The sequence below is a fragment of the Chiloscyllium plagiosum genome, unplaced genomic scaffold, assembly GCF_037043375.1.
Source record: "Chiloscyllium plagiosum isolate Xiang-an unplaced genomic scaffold, Cpla_swu_hap1 HiC_scaffold_46, whole genome shotgun sequence".
In the NCBI taxonomy this organism is placed as follows: Eukaryota; Metazoa; Chordata; class Chondrichthyes; order Orectolobiformes; family Hemiscylliidae; genus Chiloscyllium; species Chiloscyllium plagiosum.
This window is the reverse complement of record NW_028270184.1, coordinates 6,332,079-6,348,647: the sequence shown is the minus strand read 5'-3', so window position 1 is coordinate 6,348,647 and position 16,569 is coordinate 6,332,079. Positions and strand designations below refer to the sequence as shown.

At 39.1% G+C, this 16,569-nt stretch overlaps 1 protein-coding gene across 1 annotated transcript; it reads left to right on the top strand.

Annotated features, from left to right (window-relative positions):
- Positions 1 to 80: 80 nt before the first annotated feature.
- top6bl (TOP6B like initiator of meiotic double strand breaks) lies at positions 81 to 15,841 on the top strand. Its single transcript, XM_043683048.2, has 8 exons — positions 81 to 108; positions 9,065 to 9,214; positions 9,549 to 9,670; positions 10,596 to 10,706; positions 11,137 to 11,235; positions 11,590 to 11,719; positions 12,900 to 13,276; positions 15,638 to 15,841. The coding sequence occupies exons 1-8, from the start codon at positions 81 to 83 to the stop codon at positions 15,689 to 15,691; spliced, it is 1,071 nt and encodes a 356-aa protein (XP_043538983.2). The 3' UTR covers positions 15,692 to 15,841.
- Positions 15,842 to 16,569: the final 728 nt, after the last annotated feature.

Here is a 16,569-nt window from a genome sequence, read left to right as displayed (position 1 = left end):
TATAACATGTGGATGTAAATGGAAGATAAGTTTCTTGCTGGAATTTGCACATCTTGTGACATGCTTCCATCGTGTGCTATATGAGGATAGCTATCGTGGTGGATATGAGTAAGCGTGATCCTAGCACTGTCATAATGCAAATTAGCTTTCATTTTTCCCTAATTAGTACCCAGAGAATTGCTTTGTTTGAATAGGTTTGACATCCTAGCCCTTGAACTGCGCCTTCCTTTTGAGGCTTCATGAAAATATTATTTTTAACGACACACATTGAATTGCAAAGGCACGCAAATGGATAATATATTGGACATGATGCTGTTAGTTCATGGAATGTTCCTGTTGCTGGGAACACAACAGTTATTGCCCAACCCTAAATGGCCTAAGAATATGGTAGTGAATTGATGTATTGAATCACTATAATTCAGGTGCTGATTGGTAGGAAGTTCCAAACTACTTACCAAGCGATAATGGAGGGATGCATGTTTTCAAGACAGGCTATGTGTGACTCAGTCAGGTACTTACAGGTACAGCCAGTAATCTTGGCAACAACTTGTCAAAGCTTTTCCAACATTTCCTCCCAAACCCATGACCTTTAAAACTCACATACATTTGCTGCCCTTGTCCTCCAAGGTAATCTTTGGGAAGAAGGTTTGGTGAGTTGCTGCCGTGATTGAATCTTATATCTGTAATGTGTACCATGTACAATATGGTGGCAATAAAGAACAAATGGTAATGTAGTGAATAACTTGCCAATTAACAGGGTTACTTTGTCATGAATGATGCTGAAAGTCCTGACTGAAACCCCAGCACGCAACTACCGCCACTACCACTAGCTGATCTGACACCAGCTCATGAAACTAAATTTGGTAGACTTCCCACATGTGGTGGGGCTCCCCGCTCCAAAAAGATGAAAGACTGGTGACAGTGGAGGGAGACTCATAAAAGGACATTAATTAACCTCTTAAGAGCATCAAGGAATTGCGGGCAATATTTTCTCTGTCCCGCCCGCACCCCCCCCACCCCCCCACGAATAAAATTTCAAAAAGATTACAGGCAAGAAGGTAGGTGGCAGAATGGCCATCACCAGATTTTGGGTGGTCCCTGTCTTCAAACCAGCAGGTGGAGGAGCATGTTTGCAATTTACCTATTAGATCAAGGAGTAGAGGTGGAAAGGACTTTAACCTCCAGGATATCATTTTGGAACTAGCAAATCGCTTTCAGGTCAATAATACCTGCAAAACAGCCCTCCTTGACTTAACACATATATTTATATATGGACCAGCTGACTTGCCAATATTATTCAAAAACAACACAAATTCTTTGTCATTCATGATGGATCCATCTCATCTAGCAAATTGGAAGCAATATGGTCAACGTCTGACTCAAAATACAGATGAAAGGACCACAGAAGGAAAGTTTTTTATTTGTTTATCAAAAGGCGATATTCTAAGGGTTTTTATTTGCTCATGAGCACTGGACATTGCTGGCTAAGCTGGAGTTTATTGTCTATCCCTAATTGCCTTAGGGTGGCTAAAATATTGTTTATATGAGCTGTGCACATTCAGCGGAATGTCTTTATTTGAGCTGCAGTAATTTTCCCTTACAAACTGACAAAGTGGATAATATAGGTACAAAATCTTTTCATTTTCCCTGGGTTAGCAAAACTGTGGGACATAAAGATAAACTCTAATATGACAAAGATAAAGCTGTTCAGAGAACCCTTATCATGAATAAAACAGAATTTATAGATTCATTTAGTTAGCTGTAAATAGCTTCCTGACAATACAAATGTGTATTGTATTTGTCCACTTAATTATTTTCTTTGCCCTTCTTACCAACAATTTCTCCTCTACTCTCCCCTGAGGTGGTTTCCCCAATCTCGGATAAGGCTCCAGGAATATGCAATGCTTTCCCAACTGGCTATTCATTATATTTTCAGTTTACAGTGAGATGTTTTATTTAACTCCTACAATTGTATCCTAAATACAATGATCCTATTTGCAGCCATTATTTGTGTCTTCTCTTCCGGCAGGGATTTATTAGGGCCAGGAATATGGGAGATCTTTCTCCTTTCCCCAGACTGTAGCATCTCTATCATTGCCTTGGCTCAAATCATCTGACAACACAGATTAGAAATCTGCCTGATTTGTGTAATTCAGCTAGTGAACTCGTTAATAATGAGGGAGCTTTTCTAAAAAAAAACTGTGAAATTATAAACAGAAGGCATGGACCATGTAAAATACATTACACTGAGCATTTATAGTTCCTCTCAGGTATAATTGTAGGGTGTAATTTTTCTCCGTCTTTGCTGAATTTTTGCAATTAATGCTGAGTAAAACCCACTAGGAGACATTGTGAATAATTAAAATTATCACTTAACTTTTGATACGTTACAGTAGTAAAACAGTTTAGTCAATCTGTTGTAGCTTTATAGCACAGACCAGTGCAGCACAGGAACAGGCCCTTTGAGCCAGTCATGATGCAATTCTAAACTAATCCTCTTTGCCTGTACATGGTCCGTATCTCTCTATTTCCCTACCTGCTCATGTGTTTGTATAAATGCCTCTTAAACATTGCTATTGTATCTGCTTCTATCACCTCCCCTGGCAGTGTGGTCCAGGCACCTACCACCCAGTGTCTATAAAAACTTCCCTTGCACATCTGTTTTAAACTTTCCCCCTCTCACCTTAAACCTATGCCCCCTAGGTTTCCATCCTGGGGAAAAAAACCCTCCGCTATCCACCCTATTCATGCTGCTCATAAGTTTATATACTTCTATCATGTTGCCCCTTAGCCTCCAATGCTCTTGTGAAAACAATCCAAGGGTGTCAACCTCTCCTTATAGCTAGTACACTACAATCTAGGCAACATCCTGGTAAACCACTGAAGTAGCCAAGCATGCCATATGCTTTCTTTACTACCTTATCCACTTTTGTTGCTATTTTCAAGGAGCTATAGACTTGCTCAAGGTTTTGTCAAAGAAAATCATGTTTAACCAATTTATTTGAAGGAGTAACATGCACATGGAGCCTGTACTTACTGCACTTGAATTTCCAGAAAGCATTTCATAAGATGCCACAGATGTTATTGTAGAAAATAAAAGTTCATGATGTAAGGGATAACAACATATTTTATAATGATTAGAATATTGGCTGGCTATCAGAAAATAGAATGTACAGAGTCTGTATCTAGGTGTGATCAGTGAGGTTCCACAGAGATTTGCGTTGGACCACAACCTTTTATAATTCACATCAATGACTTAGATGAGGTGAGTGAAAGCATTGGAGCTAAATTCAAAGAATGCCAAAATAGCTTGGAAAGTATGTTGTGAAGAAGGTATAAGAAAGTTGCAGGTGGGTATACAGAATAACCTCGATTATCCGAATTTTGGATTATCCCAGATCGCAAGGTCCCAATGCTTGGCTAAACTGTGTTATCTGGCATTCCGTTACCCAAACTTTCAATTATCTGAACAAATTACTCCTGCCCCTGTTGTTCAGATAATCGAGGTTCCTCTGTATATGGATTGTGATTAGGCAAAAAATTGGCAGTTGAAGTATAATGTGAAAAAATTTCTTTAGTAGGAAGATTAAAAAAAGGAGAGAAAGTTCTGCTTAAATGGAGAACAACTGCAGAATTCCAAAACGCTAGGAATTTGGGTATTCTAGTGCGTGAGCAGCAAAACGTTAGTATGCTGGTACAGCTTGCGCTTAAGAAAGCTCAAGGAATAGTATACTTTATTGGAAGAAGACTTGAACATAAAAGTAAGGATATTATGCTTCAGCAGTACAGGACATAGGCAAAACTACATCTCAAATACAAATACTAGTTATCTGAAACAAACCAAAAACAAGTTGCTGGAGAAAAGCAACCGTTATGTCAGCATCTGTGAAGAGAAAACAGAGTTAATGTTTCGAGTTTATTTACCCCTTTTCATAAGGGTCTTTCTAGTTCATCTCAAATACTGTGTATAGTTCTGATCTCTTCCTTTAAGGAAGAATGTAAATACATTGGACGTGGTTCAAGGGAGGTTTGCGAGATTAATTTCTAAAATAAGTGAATTGTTATATGAAGATTGATTGTATATGCTGGGCTTGTTTCCACTGGAGATCAGGAGAGTGAGAAGTAACTTGATTGAGGTGTATAAGGTTCTGAATGGTCTTGATAAGGTGGATGTGGAAAGTGTTTTAAAGACTATATTCATAACTTGAATTAGGCAGCAAAAGACTTCCAGCGATTTAAAGTTTTATTGTAAATCCATAGTTTAGCACAAACATCAATTGCCATAGAACATTACAGTGCAGTACAGGCCCTTTGGCCCTCAATGTTGTGCCCACCTATGAAACCAAACTGAAACCCATCTATATTAGATTAGATTAGATTAGATTACAGTGTGGAAACAGGCCCTTCGGCCCAACAAGTCCACACCGACCCGCCGAAGCGAAACCCACCCATACCCCTACATTTACCCCTTACCTAACACTACGGGCAATTTAGTATGGCCAAATCACCTAACCTGCACATCTTTGGACTGTGGGAGGAAACCGGAGCACCCGGAGGAAACCCACGCAGACACGGGGAGAACGTGCAAACTCCACACAGTCAGTCGCCTGAGTCGGGAATTGAACTCGGGTCTCTGGCGTTGCGAGGCAGCAGTGCTAACCACTGTGCCACCGTGCCGCCCACAAAATCTACCCTACACTATTCCATTTTTATCCATATATTTATCAATGACCATTTAAATGCCCTTAAAGTTGGCAAGTCTACTACTCTCTGAGTAAAGAAACTACCTCTGACATCTGTCCTAAATCTATCACCCTCTATTTAAAGCTTTGTCCCTTCGTGCTTACCATCACCATCTGAGGAAAAAGGCAGTCACTGTCCATCCTATCTAACCCTCTGATTATCTTATATGTCTCAATTAAGTCACCTCTCAACCTTCTAACAAAAACAGCCTCAAGTCCCTCAATCTTTCCTCATAAGACCTTCCCTCCATACTAGGTGACATTCTAGTAAATCTCCTCTGAACCCTTTCCAACACTTCCATGTCCTTCCTATAATACAGTGACCAGAACTGTACACAATACTCCAAGTGCAGCCTCCCCAGAGTTTTGTACAGCTGCTACATGACTTCTTGGCTCTGAAACTCAGTCGCATTACCAATAAAAGCTAACACACCGTAGCCCTTCTTAACAACCCTATCAACCTGGGTGGCAGCTTACAGCGATCTATGTACATGGACACCAAGATCTCTCTGCTCATCTATCCTATCAAGAACCTTATCATTAATCGAGTACTCTTTATTCCTGTTGCTCCTTCCAAAGTGAATCATCTCACGCTTTTCCAAATTAAACTCTATTTGCCACCTTTCAGCCCAGCTCTGCAGCTCATCTATGTCCGTCTGCAACCTGCAACATCATTCAGCATTATGCACAACTCCACCTACCTTAGTGTCATCCGCAAATTTACTAACCCATCCTTCTACATCCTCATCCAGGTCATTCATGAAAATGACAAACAGCAGTTGCCCCAAAACAGATCCTTGCAGTACACCATCTTTCCTTTCTGAATCCTTTCCCTGCCCAGAAGATAACACCACTGTAGCCACCTTCCCCGCTGGGGAAGAGCCTACCTCTCCTTTTTCTGCATCTTGAATTTTATTTAAAATACACAGTTTAAATGCAATATACCACAGGGATGCCATCCTCAAGAACAGATGTTAAATCATCAAGACTGTTGGTGCTTCTTGTAGAAATTGATTTGATTTTAGTGTTCAACCTTGCCAGCTCCTTTGTTGTTGTCCTTTTTCAAAGAATCCCTGGTGTGGAAGCCCTTCAAGTCCACACCAACCCTCTGAAGAGCATCTCATCCCTCTACCCTGTCCTTGTAACCCTGCATTCCCATGGCTAATCCAATTAGCCTGCATGTCCATGGACACAACGGACAATTTAGCATGGTTAATCCACCTAACCTGTACATCTTTGAACTGTGGGAAGAAACTCGCGCAGACACTGGGAGAATGTGCAAACTGGAATTGAACCTAGCGCTGTGAGGCAACAGTGCTAACCACTGAGTCACTGTGCTGCCCCAGATGTTCCTCAGGAATTTGGGATCAACCCCTTTCAGGTGTTCAAATTGATAACACTGATTTTTTTTGATCCTTGTTCTGGCCCACTTGCTAGACTAGATGTGGTTGGTGTGGTTCTTGGACTTGTCCATGATTTTCGTCTGATTCCTCCTCCAATACCAGTGGCCACTGGAACAGGAAGGGCAGCTCCCAACAATGCTGGGATTTTCCTGCCGAACAAGACCCTACCTATTTATATTTTATAATCAACCTGTTCAAAGATATTATTACACACCTCTGGAGCAGGTAGAACTTGAACCCAGACCTCCTCGTTCAGAAACAGGGACACTACCACTAGACCACTAGTACTCCTAGAAACATTCATAAGTGTAAATGCATTTAATCAATCTTTTCAGATTTGTTATAGCACACCTCTAGCAGGCCTACCTCTTAATTTTTTTTAATATCTAGAGCCATTGTCACTGGCAACCAAATGGCTTTTTATCCCCACCAGCAAATTACCTGTGGCATTTAAGCCCATTTTTAAAATGCTTTTAGAATTTTTTAAATTTAGCCTATTTTTCTAATCAATCTGTTCAAAGTTGTTATTACACATCTCTAAGATTTGAACCCAGGCATATCAGTCCAGTGGTAGGGACACTACTGCTATACCACAAGAGGGCCCTGTAAGCTTGTTTCTTAATTAGAGTTATGGAGTCATACATCATGAAAACATATCCTTTGGTATAGCTCATCCATGCCAGCCACATTTCGCAAACTAAAAGTTGTCCCACTTGCTTGCATTTGGCCCATAACTCTCTAAACCTTTCCTATTCATGTATCTATCCAAATATCTTCTAAATGTTGTAATGGTACCTGCATCTACCAGATCCTCTGCCATTTCATTCCACACTCAAACCATCCTCTATGTGAAAAAGTTGCCCCTCCAGTCCCTTTTAAATCTTCTCTCACCTTAAAAATATGCCCCCTAGTTTTGAACTCCCCCATCTTATCTTATCCCTCATGATTTTAGTAAACCCACCATTCAGCTAAATCTTTTCTGAACCCTCTCCAATTTAATAATATCCTTCCTGTAGTAGAGGCAACCAGAACTATACACAGTACTGCAAAAGTGTCCTGTACAGCCTCAACATGATGCCCCAATTCCCTATACTCAGTGGTCTTCGCAATGAAGGCAAGCATACTAAATGCCTTCTTAACCATCTTGTCTACCTGTAATGCAACTTAATATGTAGACAATAGTGACAGCAAAACAGATGTTTAGATAAGGGAAGTTGAAATAACTGAACAGAGGCCAGTGTACCATTACCAAATTACCCTTTATTTACACATGCAATATACATGGGCTCTGATCAGTTAGCTCAGACCCAGTCCCTAGAGTGAGGAGACTCTCCAAACCTCCTGTTTATATCTGTCAGACAGGGTTCCCTGATCGGCCCAGGTTAACAGCCTCAACTGAGGATCTCATACTCAATGACTCTTTACAACCACTACAGAAGTACTCCTGTTTTCTTAGCTTCCTTAGTGTGACTTCCTTCCATTCTGAAATTGTAGGTCCTAAAGTAACAAAATAGTCCAATGCTAGATCTGGAACACCCTGGCGTAGATAACGAAGGATGTATTTGATGAGCAGGTTGGATTGATATTTGGATTGGAATTTTATGATCACGTACTCAAATGAAAACAGTGAAAGGTTTAAAAGTCACTACATTGCATTGCCATCTTAGGCAACATCACAGTCTCTCTCCAAAGGCAGTCTGCATCAGACCAGCACAGGGGCCTCCATATGGTCTGACCGCTGGCTGCCACCACACTCCTGCACCAGGCTGCCATTCTTTCTGAAGTTTGCATGTGACCTCTATCTGGTCCTGTCAGAGACACTTGAAATGGTTGACACCTTCACCGATGCTGCTCCTTCAGTCTGACCAAGTGGTCACAGAAGTTTTATTTAACCTATTTTTTTGAAATAATCTATTCAGAGATGTTATTGCATACTTTTGGAGCAGGCGGGACTTAAGACCATAAGACATAGGAGTGGAAGTAAGGCCATTCAGCCCATCGAGTCCACTCTGCCATTCAATCATGGCTGATGGGCATTTCAACTCCACTTACCCTCATACAGAAACAGGCCCTTCGGCCCAACAAGTCCACACCGACCCTCCAAAGAGTAACCCACACAGACCCATTCCCTTACACTTGCCCCTGACTAATGCACCTAACATTATGGGGAGTTCAGCACGGCCAATCCACCCTAACCTGCACATCTTTGGACTGTGGGAGGAAACTGGAGCACCCGGAGGAAACCCCATGCAGACACAAGGAGAATGTGCAAACTCCACACAGACAGTTGCCCAAGGTGGGAATCGAACCCAGGTCCCTGGCGCCGTGAGGCAGCAGTGAAACTGACTTGAACCTGGGTCTCTCAGTCCAGGGGTAGAGATTGTACCACTACACCACAAGAGAGTCCACAAAGTTCAATGATAAACACCTGCTCTCAATCAACTCAGGAGGTGTTTTACTTTGGGTCCTGTTCTGAATGTTTGTGTGTTTACTTGTTTTATTTAACTTAGTTGTGCACTGTTGCAGGAAAGCCTGAACTAAACATCTTGTTGATTGGTCACTGGACAAACATTCTAGATGTGCCATGCTTAGCTACAGGATAGAACTCTCAATAACTTTGATTAATGGAACAGAACATTCAACTAAGGTTCCCTCTCTGAATCACTATGCAGTAATTTATGTTGCATGTGTCTGCTTGGTGAGGATTGGGTCTACCTCAAATACGATGCACTGTATGGTTAAATATGCATCGATAATCACAAGATCATGCAAGAAAATGGCCATTTCAGTGATACTAAAGGACTAGTGACTTCATTGGTGTGCACCTCCATAAAAGTAAACATCTGCCAGACAGGGGAAAGAAATCTGAAAATAACTTTTAAGAGCCAGTTACACTGTACATATTTGTATTTATCACAGGATTAGCTTGTCCAGATATCAATTACAAACTTCAATCAATCCTGGAAGATGACTGGTTTGAATCTGGTAGAGCCCAAGAACAGATGCTGCTTCTTTTCCTTTTCATTCAATACTGGGATGACTTCCACTTTGAGCTGTTGGATGTAATAGGTATTTTCACAAAGCCTGGTCAACAAGCTTTTATTATCAGGTGTATTTACATTATTGACCCATTTAAAAAAAAGACACAAATAATTACGGTGACAAAGCCATCTTTTACTCTGACTTTCCTTTCTATCACTACTGTGAAGTTAATTATGTCTTCCATATTTAAAACTTTTAAGAAAACATAAGTGCTATTGTTGGTGAAACGCTTGGTCTTGGTTTTGCAATCAGTATGTCCAATTGTTTGCTATTTGGATTGCCACTGGCAAAATGATGATAAAACTTATGTCTTCAAAAGATTTGTTTTTGGTGGGAACTTCTAATGTTTTTTTGTGGACAGCGGGACAGAAAATGATTGTTGAACATCTGGACCAGATTCTTCATTATAATAAAGATGTTGTGAGGAAATCAGTCCAACCTGTGCTCCATCAAGTCTTGGATGAATGCTTACATTACAGAAAGGTATCAGAAGCGAACTCAAAAGATATAGGAACTTCGATTAGTTTTTGGCAATGATGAACTGATAACATAATTACATGATGCTTTACAATAAATATAGATTTTAGATTTCATCTGGTATTTCCTTGTAATGTATTCTGTCAATATTACATTATAGGGTATCTTGACCATGGATCATATGTATGGAGATGGTAAACTTTTAATTACCATATGTGTTCTTTTAAACAAAGACTGAAATAGCAATGGATGTAAATTCAGCAGCTGTCTTGAGTGAAAGATCATGGAATGTTACACCTGAGGAGGTATCAAGCAAGCTTTGTAAAGGTGGACTTAAAAGAGAGAAAATGCACTAAAACTGGATTCCAATCTTTTAGGAGTTATCTCAGAATAGCTAGCCTTTCAAAATTTACTGTCTAGCTTGTCATGTACATAATACATCATAGGTATGAAAGGACAACTTAGACCTAGTGAGACTCAGGAGTGTTTTGGAGAAGAGAAAAGGAAAAAGAAGAATTTGTTACAAATACCTGATCCACTCTGGATATGTATTTGCCCCTCTTTAACATTAATTGAATAAATCTGCTTGTTCAAGGGCTAATATTAGTAAAATAACTTTGTGACAGTTCCTAGATTGTTATAAAAACCCAACAAATTCACTAATGTCCTCAATGACATATATGAACTTCTGTCTGATCTGGCCTGATAATGATTCTAGTCTTACATCATGTGGATGATTCTAAATGTCATCAGCCAAGCTAAGAATGAGTACCATTTACAACCTTACCTTTATCTCCTGACAATCCCAAAAGATAGCATTCTTACGAAAGTTTCTTGCATGTTTAACATTCTATTTGATTTTACTAATTTGAGAGGAGGAACACTTTATAATTGCTGTGAATGAGTGGCTATTTAACTTCTTTGTCTATAGGATCAGAGGAAGATGCAGACTGCAACCACTGTCATCTGTGATGCAATTCACAGTGTATTGTCAAGCAGTACAAATCGTGATTTTAGAATCAAGTCGCTACAGCTCCTGAAGGTATGCATGGGGTGCACTGTGGTTGGCAAATAGCATGCACTACTTTAAGCAGCAACGATGGCACTGAGACAAACATAAATAGCACCTTACCAAATATGTAAGCGTCAAAGCATCATTCAGTTTCTTCATTGTGCTGTGTCTCATGGTTTGGCAAGATAAGGTGTTTCTCTATAGTACTAGACAAAAAATAATAATTTTGACACAATCCTGATGGAACAAATAAGCTGTTTCTATTCTATTACTTAATATTCTGTAATTTTTATTGAGTTAGAAGATTTTGGTTGGGCATCAGCGAGATGCTGCAACTATTGCAGTTCTCACATGCTGCTCCATTGCACTACTTGTTTCCATCATTTATTTTCATTACTTGAAAGCCTAAATTATTACAGATGTAACTTAATTTAAAAGATATTTATTATTGACTTTCCAGGTCTCAAACACACAAGAAATTAAGACGTCACTTCAGAATACTCTACAGAATATTATCCAGAATAGATTTCTCCTGAGCAGAGTCTGTGACATGAAACGAGTATGTTCTTACATAAATTGAGAATTGATTATGTCTGAGCGATTCAGAAGACTCGATTTAATATAATTTGCTTCCTGGATATTTCATGATCTTACTATGGTCTGTTTGTACTACTCAAAAGTGACATTCTTTAATAATTTATGTATTATCGGAGTATGAAAAAAATGCATGATCCTGAGAAAGGCAACAGTTTCTGTAACATTATCTCAAAATGTCATTTAATCTTCACAGTTAGATGATTCAATAAAATGTATTTGGGGCACTCATTATGTTGGGCCATTAAGGTTGATATTGTGATTGATTCCAAACGAATTTAACTGCACAGACTTAAAGTTGATTGTGTTTTGACTTAAGATTCATTCAGGAAATGGTGACCGGGTGCTATCTAGCACTGATTCAGCTGCCCCAGAGACCAGTCAAGACAGTCTGTATGATGCAGACAAATCCCAGAAAATCCATACGGAGCTTGATGGTTCTGAATCAGGTATAGGTTCATTTAGAACAAAATATCTGATCAATTATGTGCCAATGACTTTTGTTTCTAAATACTGTAGTCCTAATCTCTCTGTTTTAGACCTCACTACTGCCTTATGTTTCTTGGGTCTCTTCATCTCTGTGTCTCTCAGTGAGCTCAGGTCATATTGCTGTTATGTATGAACTTAATTATATGGCCTAACTAATACATTGTCTAAATAGATTTAATATAATATGAAAGGCTTGCAGTTCTTTTTTCTGTGTCCTGTTCCCCATCTCTTCTTCAGTGGCCTCTGATTTCTACCCCTACACCAGTATCTCTAAAGTCCCCAATGTTTGACATGCTCCCAGCTCTCATTATTTGCTGCCATTTAATGAAATCGCCTGAAAACATGTCAACCTCTAAATGTACGCTGGTGACATCCAGCTTTCTGATCACTTTATTGCTTTCTTATTGTCAGATATCCAGCATTGAATGAATCAAAATATCCTTCAATTAACCATGTCTTTGGCCTCCAACACAAACTCCATTCTCGCAACAACAATATTTCCGCCTCTCTAACCACTGTCTCTGGCAAAATTCGAATTTTGCGCTTTATTTGACTCTGAGTTGAATTTCTTTTCTAATGCTATATCATGAACATCGCTAAGACCACATTTTCCCCCTCTGTAATATAACCTGGTTCCATCCCTGTTTCTGTTTATCTGTTGCTGAAACCCTCAGCCATGTTTTTCCTGCCACCATTCTTAACTCTTCCAATGTTTTCTTGTCAACCTGCTATTATTTGCCTCTCATAAATGTTGGCTCACCCAAAACTTCACTGCCTGATTTCCACATAAGTAAGGTACTAGTGTAAACAGGATTGCAATTGGTGCCATACCAGTTTTACGCTTTGATTCCATGACCACTTCATTTACACAAAACAAGACCCTTACAATCCACTATACTGTGTGGAATGTCAGAGTCAGATCATTCCTACAAATGAAGGATGAACAGTGGAGAGTTGAAAAGGAATTAAATTCTAGAGATTTGTTTTCTGACCTTTTCAGTAATGTTAAACTCCGTAGATTACATAGATAAGCATAAATAAGGACTTTAACTGATGCCCTTTTAAATGTTTAGTGGAAGATTTGAGACGGCATTACTGGAATGCAACTTTTTAAATTTTATGTAATATTGTATTTTGCAGATCTATCATTCACATTGTCAGGTTTGGACAGTGCGCTTTGGGTTGTTGAATCTCCAAAATTGACAGTAGAAACAGACTCTGGTTCCAACAGCATTGAACAAGGAATAGGTGCAAAGAAAAGGCAGCTGGATGCATGTGGAATGAAGACCTATCCAAATTTCCATAGCAGCCCTTTCAAAAACACAGTGGAAAAAGAATATAAATATCCAAGGATGGAAAATCTTAACACAAGTCATGTCTCCTTGCTGAAAACAGATATGCAGGTCTCAGCATCATTCCCAATAAGATTAACATCTGAGACGATTGGCTCCTTCGGGGTACAGTGCAGTACAATGAGCACTGAGCAAACGATCATTGGAAAAACAACTGATATTAAGGTTTGTGTTTGTATCCAGCATTTGGATCCTAGTTTATTTTCATGACAATTCATATCTTTTGCTCAAGTAAGCCCTTGGTAAATATGGAAACCATCACTATATTTATGCTAAAAGACATAGGAACCCAAAGGTTGAGTTCAGAATCCATCACAATGTGTTGTGAAGTTTAATCAGACAAATCTGATCATTGTGGGTCAACATCAGAAAAGATGGCAATGAAGTTTTTCAGTTTGTTATAAAAGCAAAGTAAGTTCATTAATAATCTGCAGAGAAAGAAATCTGTCATTCCAACTGTCATTATATGTACTATACATGTAAGGTGCTCACGATGTCTTATTGACCTCTAAAATGACTAATTGTAACAATAGTTATTATGAAGGTCTAATATTTTCTTGAGGCATCTAGAAATAGACAACAAATAGCTACAGTGGTGTTGTGCACCTTTTTAAATAAAAAAAAAAATCAACCTGTAACCGTCAACTCTAGGCACAAAGTTGCCAACAACAGCAACAAATTATATATGCCTTTTAAATAAAAAATCCCAAGGCACTTCATGTAAGCGTTATAAATCAGAGTGTGATGTTGAGATGTTAGGTCAAATGACTAAAAGCTTTCTCAAAGAGGTCGATTTTAAGTAATACCTTAAAAGTTGAAACTCCACCTCAGCCACCTCCTGAGGTCCCAACATCACAAGTTAAATTCTTCAGTGATTTCAAGAAATGACTGAAGACACTGGAAACTGCAAACACCCCGACATTGTTCCAGCAATCGTACTGAAGACTTGTGTGCCAGAATTAGCCATGTCCCTAGTCAAGCTTTTCTAGTGCAACATAACACTGGCATCTACTCAACAATGTGAAAAACTACTTAGGTATGTCCTGATCAGTAGGACAAATCTAACCTGGTCACTTGTCACCCGATCAAACAACTCTCAATCATCAAAGTGATGGACGATGTTGTTGACAGTGCTGTCAAGCAGCACTTGCTCGGCAATAACCTGTTCAATGATGCTCATTGGATTTCACAATGGCCACTCACCTGTTTTCTTCATTACAGTCTTAGTTCAAATATGGACTAAAGAGCTAAATTTCAGAGGCAAGGTAAAAATGATTGTCTTTGACATCAGGCAATATTTGACTAAGAATGACTTCAAGGAACCCTGGCAAAACTGGAGCCAATGGGAATCAGGAGGCACACTCTTCGCAGATTGGAGTCATACCGAGTACAAGACCAGTTGTCTCAGTCCCAGGACATAGTTGCAGGAGTTCCTTAGAGTAGATATTTTCTAATCAACCTATTTAGAGATGTCATCACATACTTCTGAACAGGTGGGACTGAATTTGAGACTCTTGGCCCAGAGGTTGGGACACTACCACAAGAGCTCTGAGTTTCTCAGGCTAAATATTTTCTAATCAAACTGTTCAAAACTGGAACGGGGGACTGAACGTGTGTCTCCTGGCCCAGCAGTAGAGACATTACACCCACATCATAAGAGTCCTGCATTCCTCAAGGATGAAACAGATTTGAGAGGTCACAATAATATTCAAGGACTTTGGACAGGAAAAGGGACGTTAGAATTGGAATGGTCATTTTCAAACTTGATGCAATTGAGGAATTTTTTGAGGGGATGGGTTATGACAATGATTTAAAGAAAGAGGAAGCACGGCTGAAAAGTGAGAAACATTTATAATATTTATCAGCAAAGAGATGGGGAAGTCAGGTGAACAGCTGTATATTGAGAATAGGTTCAATGGAATAGGAGGTGGGTTTCATGGACAAGATAAGCTTAGAGTCACTTTGAGTGGAGCTATGGAAGAAACGAAAGAAAGACTGTTGCTGGAATTTAATTGGCAAAGCTTGCAGTTTTTATGTATAGCATAATAACTGAACATTCAGCAAAGATCCCATTACCCATTTAGGCACCTTATTAAATTATCTGAATCCAAATGCTTTCTACCATCAAGTAACAGATTCACTAAAATAATCATAAAATCGTAGTAAGAATTATTTGATTGGTGAGACGTGGTTTGCAAACAAATAGAATGAGCATGAGTTAACTTTATTCCACATTGAAGCATAGAAACAAAAGTAGGCCATTCAGTCCCTCGAGCCTTTTCTGAAATTTAATGAGATCCTGGCTGATATGTGACCTAACTCCATATACTTGTCTTTTGTCCATTTCCCTTAATACCTGTGCTTAACAAAAATTTATCTCAGATTTAAAACAAACAACAGATCTGGCACCAACTGCTGTTTCTGTGTCGTCTTCGGGGAATCAAAATATGAAATGTTTTATGGTAATTTTAGTATGTGTACTGATTTCTACAATAATGATAGTATTCTGTGTTCTCTTGTTTGCAGGAGGAATATCTGTGGCTTCAGGAAGTTTCCAATTTGTCTGATTGGATGCAGTGATTTCCACCAGATGAGAGAGGGCTGAATGCATCCCTCAGGCCATCAATCCAAATAAGATAGAAATGAGTATTAATAACTGTAATGTAAAAGTCATATACAGTCTGAAATAGTAATAACAAATAACTTTTACTAAGTGGATCACTTAGTAAAGCAAAAGGGAAAATTTATAAAATAAAGTTGTTTCTGCATAATAGGAGCTTTCTCTTACACTTAAGATCTGGTCTATATTCTAATGTAGCTGAGGGTGACATGGCAAGGATTAGAAGCTAGTATATCATATTTCTTCATTACAATTTTTATTCAGTGTCCTATGGATAGTCAGTCTTGATATGGTACCATGGGAGTATAGTTTACAGTGCATCATTCATTTACAGAAATTGCTGTTCTTTGGCACACTGCACGTCACAAAAGAGCTATCTGAATAGGGATCAAAACTATTCCCATTAAATCATTTTGTTGTGTAGAATAGAATAAGCATCTACTTTTTGTAAGGATATGCCATATCTAAAGACTGAGACAGAGTTCCTCCAGCTCTGCTGCTATTCATTTTGTTCTAGTTTATACGTCTTGCATGCTCATTGCTTTCTTTTTACCTCAATCTCTTCATTGTTAAAATATAATCACTGACATTTACTGAGAATCTAACCCACAATGTGAACCATTAGAGGTTCCTTTGGTAAGAAAGTTCCTGGACTGTGATCCACATCTAATCCTGCCCGAACTCTGAACCCATTTTGTGGGAAACCTTGGCTGTGAATCCGCACCTCCATTTCTCAGCACATATGGCAAGTATTTCCTGCATGTTTTGATTGAAGTGAAATTGAAAACCTGTTGATTATCAACTTATTGCATCTAACAGCATCTCATATCGGGAGGAT

Excerpts from the sequence above, each read along its gene's own strand:
- top6bl (XM_043683048.2), top strand. The coding sequence starts at position 81 with ATGAGGATAGCTATCGTGGTGGATATGA. Across the intron at positions 109-9,064 it reads AGCTATCGTGGTGGATATGA|GATTAGCTTGTCCAGATATC; the intron begins GTAAGCGTGATC and ends TATTTATCACAG. Across the intron at positions 10,707-11,136 it reads AGTCGCTACAGCTCCTGAAG|GTCTCAAACACACAAGAAAT; the intron begins GTATGCATGGGG and ends TTGACTTTCCAG.